This window comes from Staurois parvus, unplaced genomic scaffold, assembly GCF_062004578.1.
Source record: "Staurois parvus isolate SC_StPar_1 unplaced genomic scaffold, SC_StPar_1.0 ptg001923l, whole genome shotgun sequence".
In the NCBI taxonomy this organism is placed as follows: Eukaryota; Metazoa; Chordata; class Amphibia; order Anura; family Ranidae; genus Staurois; species Staurois parvus.
This window is the reverse complement of record NW_028319719.1, coordinates 221,343-245,998: the sequence shown is the minus strand read 5'-3', so window position 1 is coordinate 245,998 and position 24,656 is coordinate 221,343. Positions and strand designations below refer to the sequence as shown.

Here is a 24,656-nt window from a genome sequence, read left to right as displayed (position 1 = left end):
CATACCTGGCTAGCTAGCCATTCTCAACAAGGGTTCCTCCAGAGGTTGCTCAGGGTTCCTTCAGATGTGGCTGATCAAACCCCCATCTGATGATGCCTGTGATGTGGATATAGTGAATGCGGGGTCGGGGAGAGCGGATATAGTGAATGCAGGGTCCGGGGAGAGCGGATATAGTGAATGCAGGGTCCGGGGAGAGCGGATATAGTGAATGCAGGGTCCGGGGAGAGCGGATATAGTGAATGCAGGGTCCGGGGAGAGCGGATATAGTGAATGCGGGGTCCAGGGAGAGCGGATATAGTGAATGCAGGGTCTGGAGAAAGTGGATATAGTGAGTGCGGGGTCCAGGGAGAGCGGATATAGTGAATGCAGGGTCTGGAAAGAGCGGATATAGTGAATGCAGGGTCTGGGGAGAGCGGATATAGTGAATGCAGGGTCTGGGGAGAGCGAATATAGTGAATGCAGGGTCCGGGGAGAGCGGATATAGTGAATGCGGGGTCCGGGGAGAGCAGATATAGTGAATGCGGGGTTCGGGGAGAGCGGATATAGTGAATGCGGGGTCCGGGGAGAGCGGATATAGTGAATGCGGGGTCCAGGGAGAGCGGATATAGTGAATGCAGGGTCCGGGGAGAGCGGATATAGTGAATGAGGGGTCTGGGGAGACCGGATATAGTGATTGCGGGGTCCAGGGGGAGCGGATATAGTGAATGCGGGGTCCGGGGAGAGCAGATATAATGAATGCAGGGTTGGGGAGAGCGGATATAGTGAATGCGGGGTCCAGGGAGAGCGGATATAGTGAATGCAGGATCCGGGGAAAGTGGATATAGTGAGTGCGCGGTCCAGGGAGAGTGGATATAGTGAATGCGGGGTCCGGGGAGAGCAGATATAATGAATGCAGGGTTGGGGAGAGCGGATATAGTGAATGCGGGGTCCGGGGAGAGCGGATATAGTGAATGCGGGGTCCAGGGAGAGCGGATATAGTGAATGCAGGATCCGGGGAAAGTGGATATAGTGAGTGCGCGGTCCAGGGAGAGCGGATATAGTGAATGCAGGGTCTGTGGAGAGTGAATATAGTGAATGCAGGATCCGGGAAGAGTGGATATAGTGAATGCAGGGTCTGGAAAGAGCGGATACAGTGAATGTTGGGTCCGGGGAGACTGGATATAGTGAATGCGGGGTTCGTGAGAGCTGATATAGTGAATGCGGGGTCCGAGGTGTGCGGATATAGTAAATGCGGGGTCCGGGGAGAGCGGATATAGTGAACGCAGGGTCCTGGGAGAGCGGATATAGTGAATGCAGGGTCCAGGGAGAGCAGACATAGTGAATGCAGGGTCCAGGGAGAGCAGACCTAGTGAATGCAGGGTCCGGGGAGAGCAGACAGTGAATGCAGGGTCCGGGGAGAGCAGACATAGTGAATGCGGGGTCCCGGGAGAGCGGATATAGTGAATGCAGGGTCCGGGGAGAGCGGATATAGTGAATGCAGGGTCCGGGGAGAGCGGATATAGTGAATGCGGATATAGTGAATGCAGGGTCCTGGGTTTTGTAACACTTTAATGATGCATCTTGCCAAGTCCCTTCAAATCAAAATGGTCCCCTTCTGAGGGGGCCGTAATGGGTGCCACACCCACCCCTGAAATAAGTCCAGAGGCTGCTGCTAAACACTTGCTCAGGACAAGGCACCCCCTTACCCAAACAGATCATTATCCATTTCCTAACCTTGGCAAGCTGGCCTTTCAGGTCCCGCAGCTCGGCTTCCAGGTTGCGTTTCTCGCCCAGCGCAGTGGAAAGTGCGGCATCCTTCGAGTTCAGAAGTGCCTCCAAATCCTTCAGGCGAGCCTGAGCTGTCAGCAGGTCTGCCTCCTTCTTCTTGTTCCTAAAAAACAGAAAGGATTCTGGGTAAGCACAGGATTTTTGCTCTACTTTTACAAAAAGACATTTTTTTTTTTTAGATCGGGCCAGGCATCTCCTTTATATAAAGAGAAATCTGATTTGTGGTTCTTTAATGTGCATTTTCAGCAGGTACTTATTTTACATGTAACTAAGTTTACCAGAATCTGCTGAGATAAAACCAATTTATTACAAAGACAGTCTGTTGTTTTTAATCATTTGGACCTGACAGACAGACAGGCACAGAGAGGAACAGTAAAGTGCAATCACTGTACGTAGGAAACACTAAGCTGATCTCATTTACATACAAAAAAAATCAAAAGCTTCCATTCCTTCTTTGTGAAGCGCCATGCTCACCCCATCTGGACTGACTAAACCTTTGGCGCACCCCCGGGTTCCTGAGTAATAATCTTCTATTGATTTTTTCCCTGACTCTGGTAGATGCAATTATGGGAAGATGTCCAGGAAGGAGCAGGAAGCGAGGCGATACGTGGCCAGGACCCGCAGAAGGATCGATACGAGGTCTGACAAGATCCATCTTAAAGGGCACCGCCCGGAAGTCTGGTACATGGCACGGCTGAGGCTCCTGGCCTGCCTCTGATGGGACTCCTGGAATTAAGGGAGTTCACACCATGCGTGCAGACTGGGCACAAGGGCCCTATGGGTGTTAGGGGGCCCATTTATAATATATGTGGGCCAGGAGGTTGCTGGTGTTTACTGTCTGGCCCCAAGTGCATAACAGACCTTGAAAGAGTTTTATCCATTTAATGTAAGAGGGGCCCTGATGTAAGGGGGGGCCTCTGATGGGGGCCCTGATGTAAGAGGAGGCCTCTGACGGGGGCCTTGATGTACGGGGGTCTCTGTAGGGGGCCCTGATGTAAGGGGGGACCTTTGATGGGGGCCTTGGTGTAAGGGGGGCCTCTGAAGGAGGCCTTGATGTAAGAGAAGGCCTCTGACAGGGGCCCTGATGTAAAAGGAGGCCTGTGACAGGGGCCCTGATGTAAGAGGCCTGTGACAGGGGCCCATATGTAAGAGAAGGCCTCTGACGGGGGGCCCTGATGTACGGGGGGCCTCTGATGGGGGCCCTGATGTAAGGGGGCTTTGATGGGGGCCCTGATATAAGGGGGGCCTTTGATGGGGGGCCTCTGAAGGGGGACCTGATGTAAGGGGGGGCCTCTGGCAGGGGCCCTGATGTAAGGGGGGGCCTCTGGCAGGGGCCCTGATGTAAGGGGGGGCCTCTGGCAGGGGCCCTGATGTAAGGGGGGCCTCTGGCAGGGGCCCTGATGTAGGGGAGAGCTCTGACGGGGGCCCTGATGTAGGGGAGAGCTCTGACGGGGGCTCTGATGTAGGGGACAGCTCTGACGGGGGCCCTGATGTAGGGGACAGCTCTGACGGGGCCCTGATGTAGGGAAGAGCTCTGACGGGGGCCTTTGAAGGAGGCGCTGTTGTCAGGGGGGCCTCTGACGGGGACCCTGGTGTAAGGGGGGCCTTTGAAGGAGGCGCTGATGTCACGGGGGCATCTGACTGGGGCCCTGATGAAAGGGGGGGCCCTGATGAAAGGGAAGAATCTGGATGGAGGCCCTGATATAAGGGGAGACTCTGACGAGTAAGGGGAGTATATCCCCTGCACTTGAAGGAAGTGAGAAATAATCTCTCCAAAGTGAGGGAAGAACTCCTCATAGGAGGTGCTCACCGGAGGAGGTGTCACCACTGGATCTCCCATCATTTTCTGTCTCTGCGACAGTCAGAAAGGTTGAGTCTCTCCAGTGGGGGGCACCAACAGCAATAAAAACACGACAAAAAAAACCCCAAAAAACTGTGTGGCTTTAGATACAAGATTCCAGATACTTCTATGTAAGGATGGAGGGCAGATGGGGAGATACATACGGGAGGGCAGCAGAGCTATATACGGGAGGGAAGCAGAGCTATATACGGGAGGGCAGCAGAGCTATATACGGGAGGGAAGCAGAGCTATATACGGGAGGGAAGCAGAGCTATATACGGGAGGGAAGCAGAGCTATATACGGGAGGGCAGCAGAGCTATATACGGGAGGGAAGCAGAGCTATATACGGGAGGGAAGCAGAGCTATATACGGGAGGGAAGCAGAGCTATATACAGGAGGGCTGCAGAGCTATATACGGGAGGGAAGCAGAGCTATATACGGGAGGGAAGCAGAGCTATATACGGGAGGGAAGCAGAGCTATATAAGGGAGGGAAGCAGAGCTATATACGGGAGGACAGCAGAGCTATATACGGGAGGGCTGCAGAGCTATATACGGGAGGGCTGCAGAGCTATATACGGGAGGGCAGCAGAGCTATATACGGGAGGGCAGCAGAGCTATATACGGGAGGGCAGCAGAGCTATATACGGGAGGGCAGCAGAGCTATATACGGGAGGGAAGCAGAGCTATATACGGGGGGGCAGCAGAGCTATATACGGGAGGGAAGCAGAGCTATATACGGGAGGGAAGCAGAGCTATATACGGGAGGGAAGCAGAGCTATATACGGGAGGGCAGCAGAGCTATATACGGGAGGGCAGCAGAGCTATATACGGGAGGGAAGCAGAGCTATATACGGGAGGGCAGCAGAGCTATATACGGGAGGGCAGCAGAGCTATATACGGGAGGGAAGCAGAGCTATATACGGGAGGGCAGCAGAGCTATATACGGGAGGGCAGCAGAGCTATATACGGGAGGGCAGCAGAGCTATATACGGGAGGGAAGCAGAGCTATTAACGGGAGGGAAGCAGAGCTATATACGGGAGGGAAGCAGAGCTATATACGGGAGGGCAGCAGAGCTATATACGGGAGGACAGCAGAGCTATATACGGGAGGGAAGCAGAGCTATATACGGGAGGGAAGCAGAGCTATATACGGGAGGGAAGCAGAGCTATATACGGGAGGGCAGCAGAGCTATATACGGGAGGGCAGCAGAGCTATATACGGGAGGGAAGCAGAGCTATATACGGGAGGGAAGCAGAGCTATATACGGGAGGGAAGCAGAGCTATATACGGGAGGGAAGCAGAGCTATATACAGGTTGCGTTTAATCCCAGATTATTTCCCATGGGCTGCCTGGATTAGACACAATGCGGCTGAACCGTACGCACATTCACAACAGATGCCGGAGTTTATGTACAAATCCCGGCACAGGAGATCTAAAGTGCATTCCTGATATTTTTAGCACAAATATTGAACAAAAAAAAAAAAAAAAGGACAATTTCCAGTAATGCGCCCAGTGGCGCAACGCCAGAAAACCAAGGCGGATCTGCTTCGCGGCTCTCCAAGTTTCCAGCTGCTCGGTGTGAGCGCAGCGCCGTGTTTATACAGAGATGTCCCAGCCAAAGTCGCCGAGCACGTCATCCCGCAGCCCGGGACTGCCAGCTGTAAGCAAACTCACCAAAGCGATTGCTAGCTCCTGTGTCCTTAGCTGCACCGCCTTAAAGGGAACCTGGCTTTGTACAAATGAGGCGATCAGCTCTAAGCATCACTTGTCGGACAAAATAATTCAACTGTACTTTAAGAAGACCAAACTCCTCTTGGGAGGTACTCACCAGAGGAGGTGTCCCTACTGGATCTAATGGGGGCCTTTCAAGGGGTCACAGAGACGTGGATTTGACCCGGTTGTTGGAGTCGGGACATTTTTGGGGGGCGTTTAGCAACTATCCTCTTTGGCGTCCATCTTGGTAATCAGCACCTTAGCAACCGATTTTCCTCATTGCCGATTTTTTAAACTGTTGTACTTGACGCTTAAGAAGACCAAACTCCTCTTAGGAGGTACTCACCAGAGGAGGTGTCCCCATTGGATCTAGGGGCGGCCCTTTCAAGGGGTCACAGAGATGCAGATTTGACCCGGTTGTTGGAGTCGGGACTTTTTTTTTGGCGTTTCGCAACGATCCTCTTTGGTGCTCATCTTGGTAATTCGCACCTTAGCAAACGATTTTCCTCATTGCCTATTTTTTGGTGGCATACAAACCTCTTGCAAAGGTGACCTGCACTCCTAATCCACCTCGTATTGGCGTTGACTGGCTTCTCGGTCTTTTGACGAACATCAAGTGTAGTATCTGTTCTTTTCACATTCCGGAAGGGAGAATGGAGTGCCTCCTATGGCCAGTATTCGCCTGATGTAATGAGGTGGAAATGGTATGAGGTCCTTTTCCGCCCAGATTGAGTCTGGTTTGGTGGACCAGGCTTGTCCATGGTTGAGGGCAAGGCTCTCCCTGAGTTTTAATGCCTGGTGTTTGCACTGGTCTGGCCAGGAGCCGAGGCTGAGAGAAGCCCACGGTGCTTGTGTCCCTGGAGTGGTAGTCCAGGAGTGCCATTGTCACATCACTCATTGCGAGCTTTTTTCTCACCTGCCTCCTGGGCCTGAGGAATTTTTGTATTGTACTTTTGGCACTGAAGAGCTTTACCCCTTTTTTATGTTGTTTGCCGTGTGTTGTTCTTTTGCACGTACACTGCACTGGCACCTACTCACTCCCGACTAGTGGGATGTAGGTCCTCAGGCTTGCCCTCAAAGTCTTTGTGGGGGGGAGGACATGTGGACTTTTGATTGAGGTCCCCTGTTCCCACCAAGGGAGACCCACCTAATACTTCAGTAGGCCTTGCTTTGGCAGGCCTCCCGAAGAAAGGGATCCACTTGGTTTTGGTTGGATGGACCACAAACACCACAGTTCCAGTCAGGAGGATCATGGCCAGGGTCCTTTCTCTTCGGAGGAGGACCATGTTGTTATTATTACAGGTACTTCTATAGTGCCGTCAATTTAAGTAGCACTTTACATATATAGTACATTCACATCAGTCCCCTAACCCTCAAGGGGTGTACAATCTAAGGTCCCTAACTCAAATTCATACATAGGGACAATTTAGACAGGAGCCAATTAACCTATCAGCATGTCTTTGGAGTGGGAAGAAACCCACACAGTCACAGGGAGAACAACCAAACTCCAGGCAGGTGGTGCCGTGGTTGGGATCAAACCGACAACCCTAGTACTGCCAGGTGCAAGTGCTAACCATTTAGCCACTGTGCTGCCCACCATGTGTACTTTTTTGGGTGCGGGTTCTGCCCGGTTTTGGCTGGTAGGACCATGAGTACCCAAGTCCCCATGAGGCGTCTTGCAGCCTGAGGGATCAGGACCAGGTTCCTTTCTCTTCGGCGGAGGACCAGGTGTACACCCTCTGCAGTTTTTTTGTGCACTCAATTTTTTTTTCAGTTTTGAGTGCACAGACTGCACCACGAAGCTTACAAAAAAAATGGCTGTTGACTGGCACCACATATTGCCTGGCATTACAAAGTTGGCTTCTAACTTTGACCAAGCGTGCGCACATCTGTTTCTTTGATACGACATTGAGTTGCCCACCCAACTTGCCTCTAGTAGAGGTGGTGATTATGCAGTGACTCCCCATTTATCAGAATCTGAAAACAACATGTACGGGAGGGAGATTATGGGAAATACGGTCAGAGGGGGGAGTTGATCATGGACTACAGAAATATAGGTCCATTCCACAGAAGAAGATGTTGATACAGTGAATGTCTAAACAATGATCCACAGGATTGTAACCTAACCAGCTCCAGTGAAGCCCCCACCTATCTCTTATTGTTTTATGAGAAGAGGAGAAGGTGAACGCCCAATTCTTAGGTGAAAGTGAGCCAACCTAGACATGTCGCCTGAGGGCGAAAGGCCTGTCGGGTCTCGGCAACCAGGCTGCTACTTGTTCAACGACAGGAAAAGGGCTGGAAGAGGACAATGAATCACGTCTGCAAATATTCCAGACGGGAAAGGAAATGCCTGAGATCCCTCAGGTACAGGTGACAGAAGGGAGTCTTCTCCTCTTCCACCATTCGTAATCACTAGTTTTGTGTGGGTGGAGGGCGATGATGGGCAGATGGCAACCAAGGTACGGCAACAAAGGAAAACACCGGCTGGCCACCCAGAAACATTCAGAAGAAGGTAACTTTATTCATCTAGACAACATGAACATAGACTTCTTACGTAGGATAACCACCATCACCTCCTCCTTTAATGCTTTTCACCCACAAGGCTAAGCATCATCGAGTTGGTGGTCTCCGCTGGCGATTGGCACCCAATCTTCCATGAGGGTGACCCAATTCAAGGCTTTGGAGCAGTGTATCCTATTCATTATCAAGGAATGGCTCCATCCCAGAGGAACTAACCTGTGCAGGAGGTGGCTAAAGAAAAGCAGATGAAGGGGCAGAATGGACAGATAAACATGATATGGAAGAACGAACAATGGCACAGATGCATAGACAGGGAAAGATGGATGGAAGGACAACCAGCGACACATTGATTAATGGAAGGCCATATGGATGGATGATGGACAGACAGAGACATACAGATGTATGGAAGTATAAAAGACTAACAGACTATATGGCCAAAATAATGTGAACACACCCCAAACAATGAAGATCAGGTGTCTCATAAAATGACATTGTAGACAATTGTGCTCTTCCAGCCATGTGGCAACAGTTCGGTGAAAATCCTCTTCTGTTCCACCATTACTGTCCCCTGTGTACAAAGCCAGCTCCATAAAGACATGGCTTGACCAATTTGGTGTGGAGGACCTAGAGTCTCCTGCACCTGACCTCAACCCTACTGAACACCTCTGTGATGAACTGGAACACCGATGGTAAGCCAGGTCTTCTCATCAAAAATCAGTACCTGACCTCCTAAATGGTGACCAGCTCCAGAAAGACATGGTTTGATCAGTTTGGTGTAGAGGAAGTCAAGAGTCCTGCACACAGCCCTGTTCCCAACACTACTGAACTACTTTGCGTTGAATTGGAACGGAGATGGTAATCCAGGTCTTCTCATCCAGCATCAGACCCTGACTTTGTAAATGGTGGCCAACTCTATAAAGACATGGTTTGACCAGTTTGGTGTGGAGGAATGTGAGTGTCCTGCACAGATCCCCAACTTCAACCTTACTGAACCCCTTTAGGATGGACTGGAATGCCAATGGTGAGCCAGGTCTTCTCATCCAAAATCAGTACCTGACCTTGTAAATAGTGGCCAACTCTATAAAGACATGGTTTGATCAGTTTGGTGTGGAGGAAGTCAAGAGTCCTGCACACAGCCCTGTTCCCAACACTACTGAACTACTTTGCGTTGAATCGGAACGGAGATGGTAAGCCAGGTCTTCTCATCCAGCATCAGACCCTGACTTTGTAAATGGTGGCCAACTCTATAAAGACATGGTTTGACCAGTTTGGTGTGGAGGAACGCGAGTGTCCTGCACAGATCCCTAACCTCAACCCTACTGAACCCCTTTAAGATGGACTGGAATGCCAATGGTGAGCCAGGTCTTCTCATCCAGCATTAGTACCTGACCTTTTATGTGGTGGCCAACTCTATAAAGACATGGTTTGAGCAGTTTGGTGTGGAGGAACGTGAGTGTCCTGCACAGATCCCTAACCTCAACCCTACTGAACCCCTTTAGGATGAACTGGAATGCCAATGGTGAGCCAGGTCTTCTCATCCAACATCAGTACCTGGCCTCAGAAACGAGCACAAATTCCCACAGACACCCTCCAACATCTTTTGGAACGTGGCCAAGAGCGAGGAACATGTAACAGTCACAAAGGGGGCCATGGTGGAGGGAAGGAGGGGGCAACATAATTTTAATGGCCATGAGGGGAGGGGTACATGCTTCTGAAACGGGATGTCCAAAAACCTCATTTTGCTGTGATGGTCAGGTGTCCACCAACTTTTTGGCCATTTAGATTTGACAGATAGACAGACCTGCTAATATGTTATTTCTGTAATAGGTGTTGAAAAGCCAGTTTTGAGCGCCTCCTATAGGATGGCGCAGCCACAACACTTCGCACATCATCTCTCCCTGCAGTTACGGCACCAATACCCTGCCAGGGAATAATTGTACGCACGGCGTTTTGGGTCTGGGCTGTGGAGTATTCGCGCTGGCACGCGTTGCGATACCGCAGCTCCGGCCAGGAAGGGTTGGGATGTGAAATACACACGAGTGCCACGTCTGAAGTCTGACTCATCCCTATTCTTCCTCTGATAATTTCTGCCAATTTTATAAACTGTTCAGGCGGCATTTCCTTCCGGTCCAGGCGAGTACGCCGTAAGCATCCCCCCCCCATCCCGCCCCGGGGCGATCACACACCCTTTCAAAACAGAAGAAAATTTTTTTTTACAAAATTGCTGAGATTCGCACAGGAGCCATCTGGATCGATTGTGGGCTGACTCGTCACGTGCGCTGGCGAGGCTCCACATCTTACCACCCCCCACGTCCAATCCCAGAGGAGATCTAATTACAGGTTGCACAATTAGATTACCGCACGCGGCCTGCGCAGCGAACAGGAAGCCGCAGGGGACCGGCGCAAAATATTTTTCCAGCTATAGGCAGAGACGCGAAACGGTTCTACCTGCCAAAATGTTTGAAATGCTGTTCAGCCGGTCTTGCGATTCGCACGGCACAGCCAGGAGCAAAGATTCCGCAACTTCCTGTGTTGTGAGGACACAAATACGCCTAATCACACTGTTGAGGTGCTTCTTCTGCTCGATCCACCTCCACCCCCTGTCATCTGCTGCGAGTACTTCCCCGTTCAGCTCCCAGTACCTGAAACATGTTAAGGATCACGTGAGGAGCCCCCCATTCTTTTTTCTGCTGGGGGGTTGTGGAAAGATATAACAAGGTGAGAATCTGCATAGCTCCCAGTACCTGAAACATGTTAAGGATCATGTGAGGAGCCCCCCACTCTTTTTTCTGCTGGGGGGGTTGTGGGAAGATGAAACAAGGCGAGAATTTGCATAACTCCCAGTACCTGAAACATGTTCAGGAACACGTGAGGAGCCTCTCACTCTTTTTTCTACTGGGGGGGGTTGTGGGAAAATGAAACAAGGTGAGAATCTGCATAACTCTCAGTACCTGAAACATGTTAAGGATCATGTGAGGAGCCCCCCATTCTTTTTCCTGCTGGGGGGGTTGTGGGAAGATATAACAAGGTGAGAATCTGCATAGCTCCCTGTACCTGAAACATGTTAAGGATCATGTGAGGAGCCCCCCACTCTTTTTTCTACTGGGGGGGTTGTGGGAAGATATAACAAGGTGAGAATTTGCATAGCTCCCAGTACCTGAAACATGTTCAGGATCATGTGAGGAGCCCCCCACTCTTTTTTCTGCTGGGGGGGGGGACAATTACCTTCCTACATATAGGATAGCCAGGCAACTAGCATTTTCCAAGAGGGGGAAGTCAGTAAAATCCAATGGAGGTGGGGGGGGGGCCAGGGACGGAGCGGCGAAGCGTAATGGCGGCAGCGGGCACTTTCACAGACATCCGAGACGCAGTTTTCTCCCTCGCAGGCCCGGCATCCCATGAGTCATCACTGCAGCCTGTGACCAAGATGGAAACAGTCCGGGAAGGGGGGGTGGGGGTGGACAGTTTGTGTTGCCGTTACGGAGGCAACAGGCCGGGGTGGGTCTACCGTCGCTGCCAAATTTATACATCTATTTCCAGGCACGCTCCGCCGCTGAGGGCTCTACGGAACCCGCTACGGTGTTTCTACTGGAACAAAAAAACAAAACCCCAACAATAAAAATGTCCTCAAGTTTTTAAAATGTAGTGGAAACAATTTAACCGATTACAGTCGGCGCAGGAAGTTATCACAGGATTTCTGGCAGGATCGACAGGTATATTCTTCCCAGGTATTGAAGAGATATAAATAAATGCTGTCGGCTGTATTTTTTTTTTTTTTTTAGAAGTTCGTTCTTCGGGGTTGCATACACCAGGCGAGAGGTATCAGGGAAAAGAGCGACTGGTCTGCATGGTATGGACTGTGGCTGATCCGAGGTCTGCATTGTATGGACTGTGGCTGATCCGAGGTCTGTGTTGTATGGACTGTGGCTGATCCAAGGTCTGCGTTGTATGGACTGTGGCTGATCCAAGGTCTGCGTTGTATGGACTGTGGCTGATCCAAGGTCTGCATTGTATGGACTGTGGCTGATCCAAGGTCTGCATTGTATGGACTGTGGCTGATCCAAGGTCTGCGTTGTATGGACTGTGGCTGATCCGAGGTCTGCGTTGTATGGACTGTGGCTGATCCAAGGTCTGCATTGTATGGACTGTGGCTGATCCAAGGTCTGCATTGTATGGACTGTGGCTGATCCAAGGTCTGCGTTGTATGGACTGTGGCTGATCCAAGGTCTGCGTTGTATGGACTGTGGCTGATCCGAGGTCTGCATTGTATGGATTGTGGCTGATCCGAGGTCTGCGTTGTATGGATTGTGGCTGACACAAGGTCTGTGTTGTATGGACTGTGGCTGATTCGAGGTCTGTGTTGTATGGACAGTGGCTGATTCGAGGTCTGCGTTGTATGGACTGTGGCTGATTCGAGGTCTGCGTTGTATGGACTGTGGCTGATCCAAGGTCTGCGTTGTATGGACTGTGGCTGATCCAAGGTCTGCATTGTATGGACTGTGGCGGATTCGAGGTCTGCGTTGTATGGACTGTGGCTGATCCGAGGTTTGCATTGTATGGACTGTGGCTGACACAAGGTCTGTGTTGTATGGATTGTGGCTGATCCGAGGTTTGCATTGTATGGACTGTGGCTGATCCGAGGTTTGCATTGTATGGACTGTGGCTGATCCGAGGTTTGCATTGTATGGACTGTGGCTGATCCGAGGTCTGCGTTGTATGGACTGTGGCTGATCCGAGGTTTGCATTGTATGGACTGTGGCTGATCCGAGGTCTGCATTGTATGGACTGTGGCTGATCCGAGGTCTGCGTTGTATGGACTGTGGCTGATCCGAGGTCTGTGTTGTATGGACTGTGGCTGATCCAAGGTCTGCGTTGTATGGACTGTGGCTGATCCGAGGTCTGCGTTGTATGGACTGTGGCTGATCTGAGGTCTGCATTGTTATGGAGGAAGAAGTGTAGCCAGACACCTTCAGCGCACACAAAAGCAACTAGACAATGTTGTGAAGCCCATCCAATCAATCTTTCTCTGCCTTCCCGACTTGGATACTCCCTTCCTCAGGGGCCAATCACAGACATGGGGGAATGATGGTGGAAGTTATCTTGCTGCGTTTGTGAAGAGCCAACAAATGCCAAGCTGGTCTCCAATCCACAAGCCTACAATCTTGGAGCTCTAGGGCCCGAATTCGCTACACGTATCTTCAGGCCAAGTACGATGGCGGCTGATGCACCATACATAATTACCAGTGATGGTTCCCATTGGTTGTCCACATGGAAGGAAGTGTGGCACATGCAGGAGGAGGCCCATAGCTTGGCCTAGCTGGTCCACCAGAGCTAGACTGGTTTCCTGCAATCCACCATACAAGGGACCCTAGATCCTCCTAGGCCTGAAGTCTACCCAACCATACAAGGGACCCTAGATCCTCCTAGGCCTGAGCTCTACCCAACTCCCATAGTGCCCCGAGGTTTCCAGCCTCACACAAAACATGGCACCTCCTCCAACCAGCCTTGAATGTTCACCAGGTGAAGGTTTTTTCACACTAGGGGGAAATCTGTAAACGTAAGGTGGAACCACACAGACCATCCCTCATCTCAGGTCCGTGGGCCCTTTAAATCCGGTCCAGACGATCCCTAGAGAGTTACCCAAGTCTGTCCGCTATTCTTCCTTCTGAAACTCTAATCCCGCTCTTGTTTTTGGCAAGACTGACACCCTGGGATTGTTGACAGAACAGTGACACACCCTCTGTCAAAATACGTCTCTGGGCTGCAACATGAAAGGAAGTCCTACCAGGAGCACAGAGACGTCTGGATTAGGAAGGTGAGGAAAGAGGAGGCTTCTGGATCATCTCACTAAACCCTCAGTGTGACCAGACGAATGTCATCATCCAGAATGTTCCAGAATTAAAGACCAGCACCACTCACAACCGATATTTCAGTCAAATCATCTCCTGGATTCAAAATTGCAGTCGTAAGATCTCTGCCCCAGTTAGTGGTGTCTCTGCCCCTCCCACAAAGGTTAGATTTCCCCCCAGTAGTTTGTGTCTCTGCCCCTCCCACAAGGGTTAGATTTCCCTGCAGTAGCTTGTGTCTCTGTCCCTCCCACAATGAGATTTCCCCCCAGTAGTTTGTGTCTCTGCCCCTCCCACAATGAGATTTCCCCCCAGTAGTTTGTGTCTCTGCCCCTCCCACAATGAGATTTCCCCCCAGTAGTTTGTGTCTCTGAATCTCCCACAATGAGATTTTAATGCAGTAGTTTGTGTCTCTGCCCCTCCCACAAGGGTTAGATTTCCCCCCAGTAGTTTGTGTCTTTGCCCCTCCCACAATGAGATTTCCCTGCAGTAGTTTGTGTCTCTGCCCCTCCCACAATGAGATTTCCCCCCAGTAGTTTGTGTCTCTGCCCCTCCCACAATGAGATTTCCCCCCAGTAGTTTGTGTCTCTGAATCTCCCACAATGAGATTTTAATGCAGTAGTTTGTGTCTCTGCCCCTCCCACAAGGGTTAGATTTCCCCCCAGTAGTTTGTGTCTTTGCCCCTCCCACAATGAGATTTCCCTGCAGTAGTTTGTGTCTCTGCCCCTCCCACAATGAGATTTCCCCCCAGTAGTTTGTGTCTCTGAATCTCCCACAATGAGATTTTAATGCAGTAGTTTGCGTCTCTGCCCCTCCCACAATGGGGAGGTTTCCCCCAGTAGTTTGTGTTTCTGCCCCTCCCACAATTGGGAGATTTCCCTGCAGTGGTTTGCATCTCTGCTCCTCCCACAATGGGGAGAGTTCCCTGCAGTAGTTTGTATCTCTGCCCCTCCCACCATAATGAGATTTCCCCCCAGTAGTTTGTCTGCCCCTCCCACAATGGGGAAATTTCTTCTCTTTAGTTTGTGTCTCTACTCCTCTCACAAGAGTAAGATTTACCTGCAGTAGTTTGTGTCTCTGCCCCGCCCACAATGAGATTTCCCTGCAGTAGTTTCTGTCCCTGCTCCTCCCACAATGGGGAGTATTTTTGGTAGATGTCATGGCTATCTCCACTCCTTCCAATTGTTTATTCCACTCTATGGACAATCCATGGAAGAATTCTGGTGGAGAGTCCCGAGAAGGTACAAGAAGCCAGGATGTAACACTGCTTGGGAACACCTAAACAGCCGAGTTCATCCATACGGTGTGGACAGAAGCGGACACCCTGCCCGACACAGCACTAAGAATCCACAAAGCTGCTGAAGGCAATATTTCGAGAGATGGAACCAATCCACCATACAAGGGACCCTAGATCCTCCTAGGCCTGAACTCTACCCAACTCCCATAGTGCTCCAAGGTTTACAGCCTCACATAAAAGACAATTCACAAAGCTGATGAAGGCAATATTTCGAGAGATGGAACGGTGAACTGTGACGTTCAGACTCAATATCCATACACCCGATGATAAATGCTCCTCGAACCAGCTGAAAGTTGGTCGAAGTTTTCGTATTTCCTGATGTAGATATCAAACCCAGCAAATAATCATCATACGTCTCTGGAGAACGCCCGGCCTTTATCTCTAGTTGTCCAAGAGGGCCAATCCCACAAACGCTGCCAAGCCACCTCACCACATCCGCCTGTGGTACCACTGATAGGCAAAGCTGTCAGAAAACCTTTGGCGGCTCCTCCCAATCTCCACCCCTTCATGTCATTGCCCTGAGCTCATCCGAAATAGGCCCACCTGCCAAGAGGGCCGGTCACCAAGCACTCAAATTGTAATATAATCATCCAGCCAACCACATTGACACCAGTGACGTTGTAAGACCTTTGGTGGTCACCTTCCAAGGTCAAAGGGAGCCTCCAATTCAGCTTCAGATGTTTCTAAGGGACCACATATAAGGTGGTCACCTTCTAAGGTAAAAGGGAACCTCCAATTCGGCTTCAGATGTTTCTAAGGGGCCACCTATAAGGTGTTCACATTCCACGGTAAAAGGGAGCCTCCTAATCTCCACCCCTTCATGTCATGGCCCTGAGCTCATCCGAAATAGGCCCACCTGCCCAGAGGACCGGTCACCAAGCACTCAAATTGTAATATAATCATCCAGCCAACCACATTGGCACCAGTGACGTCGTAAGACCTTTGGTGGTCACCTTCCACGGTAAAAGGGAGCCTCCAGTTTGGCCTCAGATGTTTCTAAGGGGCCACATATAAGGTGGTCACTTCCAAGGTAAAAGGGAGCCTCCAGTTTGGCCTCAGATGTTTCTAAGGGGCCACGTACAATATTCATTATATGTGATCCCACAGAAGGCTGTGACAGAATGGAGACTTACTGGAGGAATTGTTCAGAAGTTGTCCATTGGGGGGTTGATGAAGACTGAAGTCATTCTGTAGAAGACACTCAGGCTTGGGACATGTTTCATGAAACTTCTGTTAATAAAGGACCCTTTACAACCCACCGCTCCAAAAACTGGCTGCTGGGGAACATGGGCCGCACTTCAAACCCGTCATGTGCCATTCATTTCTTACACCAACAGGGCACCATTCCTCCCACTATCTCCAGTGATGGGGAACTATTCTTTCCAACTGACACCAATGATGGGGCACTATTCCTCTCACTGACACCAATGATGGGGCACTATTCCTCTCACTGATACCAATGATGGGGCACTATTCCTCCCACTGACACCAATGATGGGGCACTATTCCTCCCACTGATACCAATGATGGGGCACTATTCCTCCCACTGACACCAATGATGGGGCACTATTCCTCCCACTGATACCAATGATGGGGCACTATTCCTCCCACTGACACCAATGATGGGACACTATTCCTCCCACTGATACCAATGATGGGACACTATTCCTCCCACTGATACCAATGATGGGACACTATTCCTCCCACTGACATCAATGATGGGGCACTATTCCTCCCACTGACACCAATGATGGGGCACTATTCCTCCCACTGACACCAATGATCGGGCACTATTCCTCCCACTGACACCAATGATGGGACACTATTCCTCCCACTGATACCAATGATGGGGCACTATTCCTCCCACTGACACCAATGATGGGACACTATTCCTCCCACTGATACCAATGATAGTACACTATTCCTTCCACTGACACCAATGATGGGGCACTATTCCTCCGACTTACTCCAATGATGGGGCACTATTCCTCCCACTGACACCAATGATGGGGCACTATTCCTCCCACTGATACTGATACTGATCTCCAGTGATGGTCACCATTCCTCCCACTATCTCCAGTGATGGGGAACTATTCTTCCCAACTGACACCAATGATGGGGCACTATTCCTCTCACTGATACCAATGATGGGGCACTATTCCTCCCACTGACACCAATGATGGGGCACTATTCCTCCCACTGACACCAATGATGGGGCACTATTCCTCCCACTGACACCAATGATGAGGCACTATTCCTCTCACTGATACCAATGATGGGGCACTATTCCTCCCACTGATACCAATGATGGGGCACTATTCCTCCCACTGACACCAATGATGGGGCACTATGCCTCCCACTGACACCAATGATGGGGCACTATGCCTCCCACTGACACCAATGATGGGGCACTATTCTTCCCACTGATACCAATGATGGGACACTATTCCTCCCACTGACACCAATGATGGAGCACTATTCCTCCCACTGACACCAATGATGGGGCACTATTCCTCCCACTGACACCAATGATGAGGCACTATTCCTCTCACTGATACCAATGATGGGGCACTATTCCTCTCACTGATACCAATGATGGGGCACTATTCCTCTCACTGATACCAATGATGAGGCACTATTCCTCCCACTGACACCAATGATGAGGCACTATTCCTCCCACTGATACCAATGATGAGGCACTATTCCTCTCACTGATACCAATGATGGGGCACTATTCCTCCCACTGACTCCAATGATGGGGCACTATTCCTTCCATTTACTCCAATGATGGGGCACTATTCCTTCCACTGACACCAATGATGGGGAACTATTCCTCCCATTTATTCCAGTAATGGGGCACTATTCCTCCCACTGACTCCAATGATGGGGCACTATTCCTTCCATTTACTCCAATGATGGGTTACTATTCCTTAATAACAACGATGGGGCATTGTTTACTTTCACTGACGCCGGTACATTTTCTACTCCCATTGGCCCTTCGTTTAGAAAGTTTGGAGACCACCTGCTCTAGAAGACCTAGATGAGATTTCCCCTCGCTTCCATCCTGGTGACACCAGGAATGTCTACTGAACAGGGGTACAGACAGCAATAAATGATGAAGGTTCTCACTCCTCCTCACCCTATTCAAAACTAAAAAATAAAGTTTTTCTGAAGTTCTACTTTAAGGAATCATTCATACTAGAGATGAGCGAATCGAACTTGGCGAAGTGGAATTCGTTTCGAATATTAGGAAAAATTCGATTCGCACCGAATCCGAAAATTAGCAAACTTCGGATGCACGAATCGAATTTTTCCCGATCGGCCGATTTTCATCCCTTCTACAGACGGCAAAAAGTGTCCCTGCAGAGAGCTCCGCTATTTCTGACAGTTCTCTGACAGTTCCTTCACATTTACAGCGGTTGAAACATTGTATCTATTTGTTTCCATTTAGGATACAGATGTTTTTATTCGGAAACAAATAGATACAATGTTTCAACCGCTGTAAATGTGAAGGAACTGTCAGAGAACTGTCAGAAATAGCGGAGCTCTCTGCAGGGACACTTTTTGCTGTACTGGAATTCTTCTTATTTTCATCCTACTTCTTCTTCTTCTTCTTCATCCTCATCTTCTTCCTCGTCGTGCCCCGTGACTGCCCAAATGAGTGAAGTGTGCGGTGATTCTAAGATCGACGGCACTCATCTGCATGTCATACTGACTGACAGTATTATTTCTCTTCCCCAGCAGACTCCAAGGGCATTTAAATTAAAGGTACAGTGTTCTGCACTAATATAAAGGCTCTCTGAAGCCTAGAAACCCTTTTAATAAGTTAAATTCGCAGCGAATAAATTCGCATCGAATCAAATTTATTCCGCAAATTCGGCGAATCAGCCGAATCGAATTTTTGAATAATTCGCTCATCTCTAATTCATACGATCACAGGGGGGAGTGGCTAAACCAGGTAAAATAGGTGTCAGTAAGGAAGACAGTAGGGGAGGAGATGCGTCCATTGGCTTTGCTCACAACCTGTGCGGACACAGAATATTTCACTGTATACAGAACATTGTTTCCAATAAACCAGATAAAATACATTTTTTTGGAAAGGATGTCCTTCTAATCTTCATGTCCCTGCTTTCATAATGGTGTACAAAGGGCTTTGTCGGAGTCAGCTGGTGCAGGATGAGCGTAGAAGAGCAGAAGTCTGGCTGATCCATTACGTTTTGGCTGAAGGCAGAAAGAATGAAACATAGTCAGCTGCTACTTTGTCCCAGAATCCCACAAGTTCCTCTTGATACTTGCGCTTTGAATGAAACCCTGATCATGACTCATGCCGTTACCTAGAAGACAACGCAGGGTGTGGTGACCAGCTTCCTATGGTGGAGTTCCTCTAAGGCTTGTCATATATGGGGAGCTACTTCCCACAAGAATAGGAGGTGAGGAGATGTATACTCCAAGAATAAGAGGTGGGTCGTTATCTGCCCCCTGGATAGGAGGTGAGGAGCTATCTGCCCCAAGAATAAGAGGTGGGTCACTATCTGCCCCAAGAATAAGAGGTGGGTCGTTATCTGCCCCCTGGATAGGAGGTGAGGAGCTATCTGCCCCATGGATAAAAGATGAGGAGCTGTCTACTCCAAGTATAAGAAGTGAGGAGCTGTCTACTCCAAGTATAAGAAGTGAGGAGCTGTCTACTCCAAGTATAAGAAGTGAGGAGCTGTCTACTCCAAGTATAAGAAGTGAGGAGCTGTCTACTCCAAGTATAAGAAGTGAGGAGCTATCTGCCCCAAGAATAAGAGGTGGGTCACTATCTGTTCCCTGAATAGGAGATGAGGAGCTATCTGCCCCAAGAATAAGAGGTGGGTCACTATCTGTTCCCTGAATAGGAGATGAGGAGCTATCTGCCCCAAGAATAAGAGGTGGGACACTATCTGCCCCATGGATAAAAGATGAGGAGCTGTCTACTCCAAGTATAAGAGGTGAGGAGCTATCTGCCCCAAAAATAGGAAGGGAGTAGCCATCTGCCACAAGAATAAGAGGTGGGTCGCTATCTATCCCAAAAATAAGAGGTGAGGACCTGTCTATGCCAAGTATAAGAGGTGAGGAGCTATCTGCCCCAAGAATAAGAGGTGGGTCACTTTCTGCCCCAAGAATAAGAGGTGAGGACCTGTCTACTCCAAGTATAAGAGGTGAGGAGCTATCTGCCCCAAAAATAGGAAGGGAGTAGCTATCTGCCTCAAGAATAAGAGGTGGGTCACTATCTGCCCCATGGATAAAAGGTGAGGACCTGTCTACTCCAAGTATAAGAGGTGAGGAGCTATCTGCCCCAAGAATAAAAGGTGAGGAGCGGTCTACTCCAAGTATAAGAGACGAGGAGCTATCTGCCCCCAAAATAGGAAGGGAGTAGCTATCTGCCCCAAGAATAAGAGGTGGGTCGCTATCTGCCCCAAGAATAAGAGGTGGGTTGCTATCTGCCCCAAGAATAAGAGGTGAGGACCTGTCTACTCCAAGTATAAGAGGTGAGGAGCTATCTGCCCCCAAAATAGGAAGGGAGTAGCTATCTGCCCCAAGAATAAGAGGTGGGTCACTATCTGCCCCTAAAATAAGTAGCCATTTTACCAACAGACCCCCTAAGAATCATTCCCTTCACCCCAAAGAAAAGGAAGCAATGGGTTTTTTTTTTCTGTATGTCTAATAAAACAGCCGCCCCAATCAGGGAAGAGTTTATAAACCAGTATTGTCCATTTGGCTTTAGTATGATTGCTGGCCTTGCACGTTGTTTGGCTGTGCGCAGCTCTGACGGTTTGATGACTCAGTGATGGAGACCGTGCGGCTCAGGAAGGAAGTTGGCTGTATGCTGGGATAAAATCAGGACACGACGCATCCTGCAACCGATGGACAGCTTCTACTTCCTCGGTTATTGTTCCCTAATGATGTCTGCAATGTCGAGGGATTACCACGCCCTTTAGATGTGGGCTGCACCCGCCTACACCTCCCGCAAGGTTCCAAATTCTAAACGCGCGCCATAGGTTAAGCGAAGGAAAACAAAATCGGTAGATTCCCCTATCAACACAGTCAATGTTGATGGGGGAATCCCTCCCACGGAGCTATTGTGTTCTCCCAGTGGGGGGAGCTGTCCATGCCGGGAGAACTCAGTGATTTTTGCTAGTGGCCATGGCCATTGATCCATCTGAACAAATATTGAATCCAAACAAAACAAGTTTCTTTCGGCCCCAACTGTCAGCATGTCATTGTTTTATTTCCCCCAATATCATTGTGTCCATGTTCTGGGACCCTCAAATATCATTGTCACTGTTCTGGGACCCCCAAATATCATTGTGCCATTGTTTTGGGACCCAGAGTGTCAGGGTGTCATTGTTGTGGTCCCAAGTGTCAGGGTCTCGTTCTGGGCCCCCCCAAGTGTCAGTGTGTCGTCCTGGGCCCCCCTAAGTGTCAGGGTGTCGTTCTGGGCCCCCCAAGTGTCAGGGTGTCATTGTTCTAGGGCCCCCAAGTGTCAGGGTGTAATTGTTCTGGGCCCCCCAAGTGTCAGGGTGTCATTGTTCTGGGCCCCCCAAGTGTCAGGGGGGCATTGTTCCGGGCCCCCCAAGTGTCAGGGGGGCATTGTTCCGGGCCCCCCAAGTGTCAGGGTGTCATTGTTATGGGCCCCCCAAGTGTCAGGGTGTCATTGTTATGGGCCCCCCAAGTGTCAGGGTGTCATTGTTATGGGCCCCCCCAAGTGTCAGGGTGTCATTGTTATGGGCCCCCCAAGAGTCAGGGTGTCATTGTTCTGGGTACCCCCAAGTGTCCGGGTCATTGTTCTGGGCCCCCAAGTGTCAGTGTGTCATTGTTCTGGGCCCCCCAAGTGTTGGGGGTCAAGAACAATGACACCCTACGTGTCAGTGTCATTTTTCTGGACCCCCAAGTGTCAGGGTGTCATTGTTCTGGGCCACCCCCAAGTGTCATTGTTCTGGACCCCCAAGTGTCAGGGTGTCATTGTTCTGGGCCCCCCCAAGTGTCAGGGTGTCATTCTGGGCCCCCCAAGTTTCAGGGCATCATTGTTCTGGGCCACCCCCAAGTATCCGGGTGTCATTGTTCTGGGACCTCCCAAGTGTCGGGGGTCCAGAACAATGACACCCTAAATGTCAGGGATTCATTGTTCTGGGATCCCCCAAGTGTCAGGGTGTCATTGTTCTGGGACCCCCAAGTGCCAGGGTGTCATTGTTCTGGGACCCCCAAGTGCCAGGGTGTCATTGCTTTGTGTTCCTCAATGACAGCATGTCACTTTTCTGAGATTCTCAAGTGTCATTGGTCTTGGACCCCACTCCCACGAGAGTCGGCGTGCCATTGTGTTGGCAACCTTTGAGTATCTGTAAACCATTGTTTCGGGACCCCCACCCTTTAAGTGTGTCATTGTTCTTGTACCCCCAAATGTCAATGTGCCAATGTCATGGCATCCCTGTTCCTTCTTGGGTGTCGGTTTTGGCACACCTTATCATTGTCAGTTGCTAGACAAACCCGTCCTGTATACAACAGATGAACGTCTCCTCCTATAAAACCCAGAACAGGTTCTCCATCCCGGCACAGCGGCTGTCACGGCTCCTCGCCAACTGCAGGCAATCCGGAGGAGGAGACACAGCAGCTGCAAGAAAAGGACAACTTGTTCTGCTGCTATTGTCACTCAGGCCCAATAAAACTTCCAGACTCCAATACAGAACCCTCTTCTCTATTCTGTCCAACGAACAAAGAACCTTTACATGGCCAGCAAAACCCGTGGATTGCATTCCTTCTGCACAAACCACAGACGCTGAATGAAAAGACATTCACTTTCCAAAAAAAAAAAAAAAAAAAATTTGTCGTCGGTATGAATCACAAGCTGGCAGCAAGAACAAGAATGAAAAAAAAAAATATTGTAACAAAACCACAGTGGAAAACTTCTCTCACATCTCTGTAGGCTTCAGGGCTGGGAGAACTTCTGAAATGTTTTACGAGGGAAAAAAAAAAAAATTTAAGACGCTTCATGTGTTTGGAACAAACTGTTCTTTGTTGGAATGGGATGAGGGATCCTGAGATCGGGGTATGAGGTGTATACAATGGCGCAGGAGGGAAGTCCTCGATGGAACTTCCCAGGTGTGTTGGGGAACTTGGCAAGCCAAGAGGTTTTCTGTGGAGCACCAAGATTATATTCTTCGCCAGGACAATCAGGAAGATCGTTGAATGTCCTGTGATGTCACGGGAAGAGATGGAGATTGTGGCCCAGACACTGGAAGCGTGTTGGTGAACTACACTTGGACAATCAGGAAGATCGTTGAATGCCCTGTGATGTCACAGGAAGAGATGGAGATTGTGGCCCAGACACTGGAAGCGTGTTGGTGTACTATACTTGGACAATCAGGGAGATCGTTGAATGCCCTGTGATGTCACAGGAAGAGAAGGGGATTGTGGCCCAGACACTGGAAGCGTGTTGGTGTACTACACTTGGACAATCAGGGAGATCGTTGAATGCCCTGTGATGTCACGGGAAGAGATGGAGATTGTGGCCCAGACACTGGAAGCGTGTTGGTGAACTACACTTGGACAATCAGGAAGATCGTTGAATGCCCTGTGATGTCACAGGAAGAGATGGAGATTGTGGCCCAGACACTGGAAGCGTGTTGGTGTACTATACTTGGACAATCAGGGAGATCGTTGAATGTTCTATGATGTCACAGGAAGAGATGGAGATTGTGGCCCAGACACTGGAAGCGTGTTGGTGAACTACACTTGGACAATCAGGGAGATCGTTGAATGTTCTATGATGTCACAGGAAGAGATGGAGATTGTGGCCCAGACACTGGAAGCGTGTTGGTGAACTACACTTGGACAATCAGGAAGATCGTTGAATGCCCTGTGATGTCACGGGAAGAGATGGAGATTGTGGCCCAGACACTGGAAGCGTGTTGGTGCACTATACTTGGACAATCAGGGAGATCGTTGAATGCCCTGTGATGTCACGGGAAGAGATGGAGATTGTGGCCCAGACACTGGAAGCGTGTGTTGGTGTACTACACTTGGACAATCAGGAAGATCGTTGAATGCCCTGTGATGTCACGGGAAGAGATGGAGATTGTGGCCCAGACACTGGAAGCGTGTTGGTGCACTATACTTGGACAATCAGGGAGATCGTTGAATGCCCTGTGATGTCACAGGAAGAGATGGAGATTGTGGCCCAGACACTGGAAGCGTGTTGGTGTACTACACTTGGACAATCAGGGAGATCGTTGAATGCCCTGTGATGTCACGGGAAGAGATGGAGATTGTGGCCCAGACACTGGAAGCGTGTGTTGGTGAACTACACTTGGACAATCAGGGAGATCGTTGAATGTCCTGTGATGTCACAGGAAGAGATGGAGATTGTGGCCCAGACACTGGAAGCGTGTTGGTGTACTACACTTGGACAATCAGGGAGATCGTTGAATGCCCTGTGATGTCACGGGAAGGGATGGAGATTGTGGCCCAGACACTGGAAAGCGTGTGTTGGTGTACTACACTTGGACAATCAGGAAGATCGTTGAATGCCCTGTGATGTCACGGGAAGGGATGGAGATTGTGGCCCAGACACTGGAAAGCGTGTGTTGGTGTACTACACTTGGACAATCAGGAAGATCGTTGAATGCCCTGTGATGTTACGGGAAGAGATGGA

General features: G+C 49.9%; 1 protein-coding gene across 1 annotated transcript in view; it reads right to left on the bottom strand.

Moving 5' to 3' along the window:
- Positions 1–24,656, bottom strand: part of LMNA (lamin A/C) — a 66,427-nt gene that overhangs the window by 17,051 nt on the left and 24,720 nt on the right. The window contains exon 2 of the mRNA XM_089664496.1: positions 1,714–1,870. Coding sequence (XP_089520622.1) covers positions 1,714–1,870 — 157 coding nt within the window. The remainder of the gene's footprint in view (positions 1–1,713; positions 1,871–24,656) is intronic.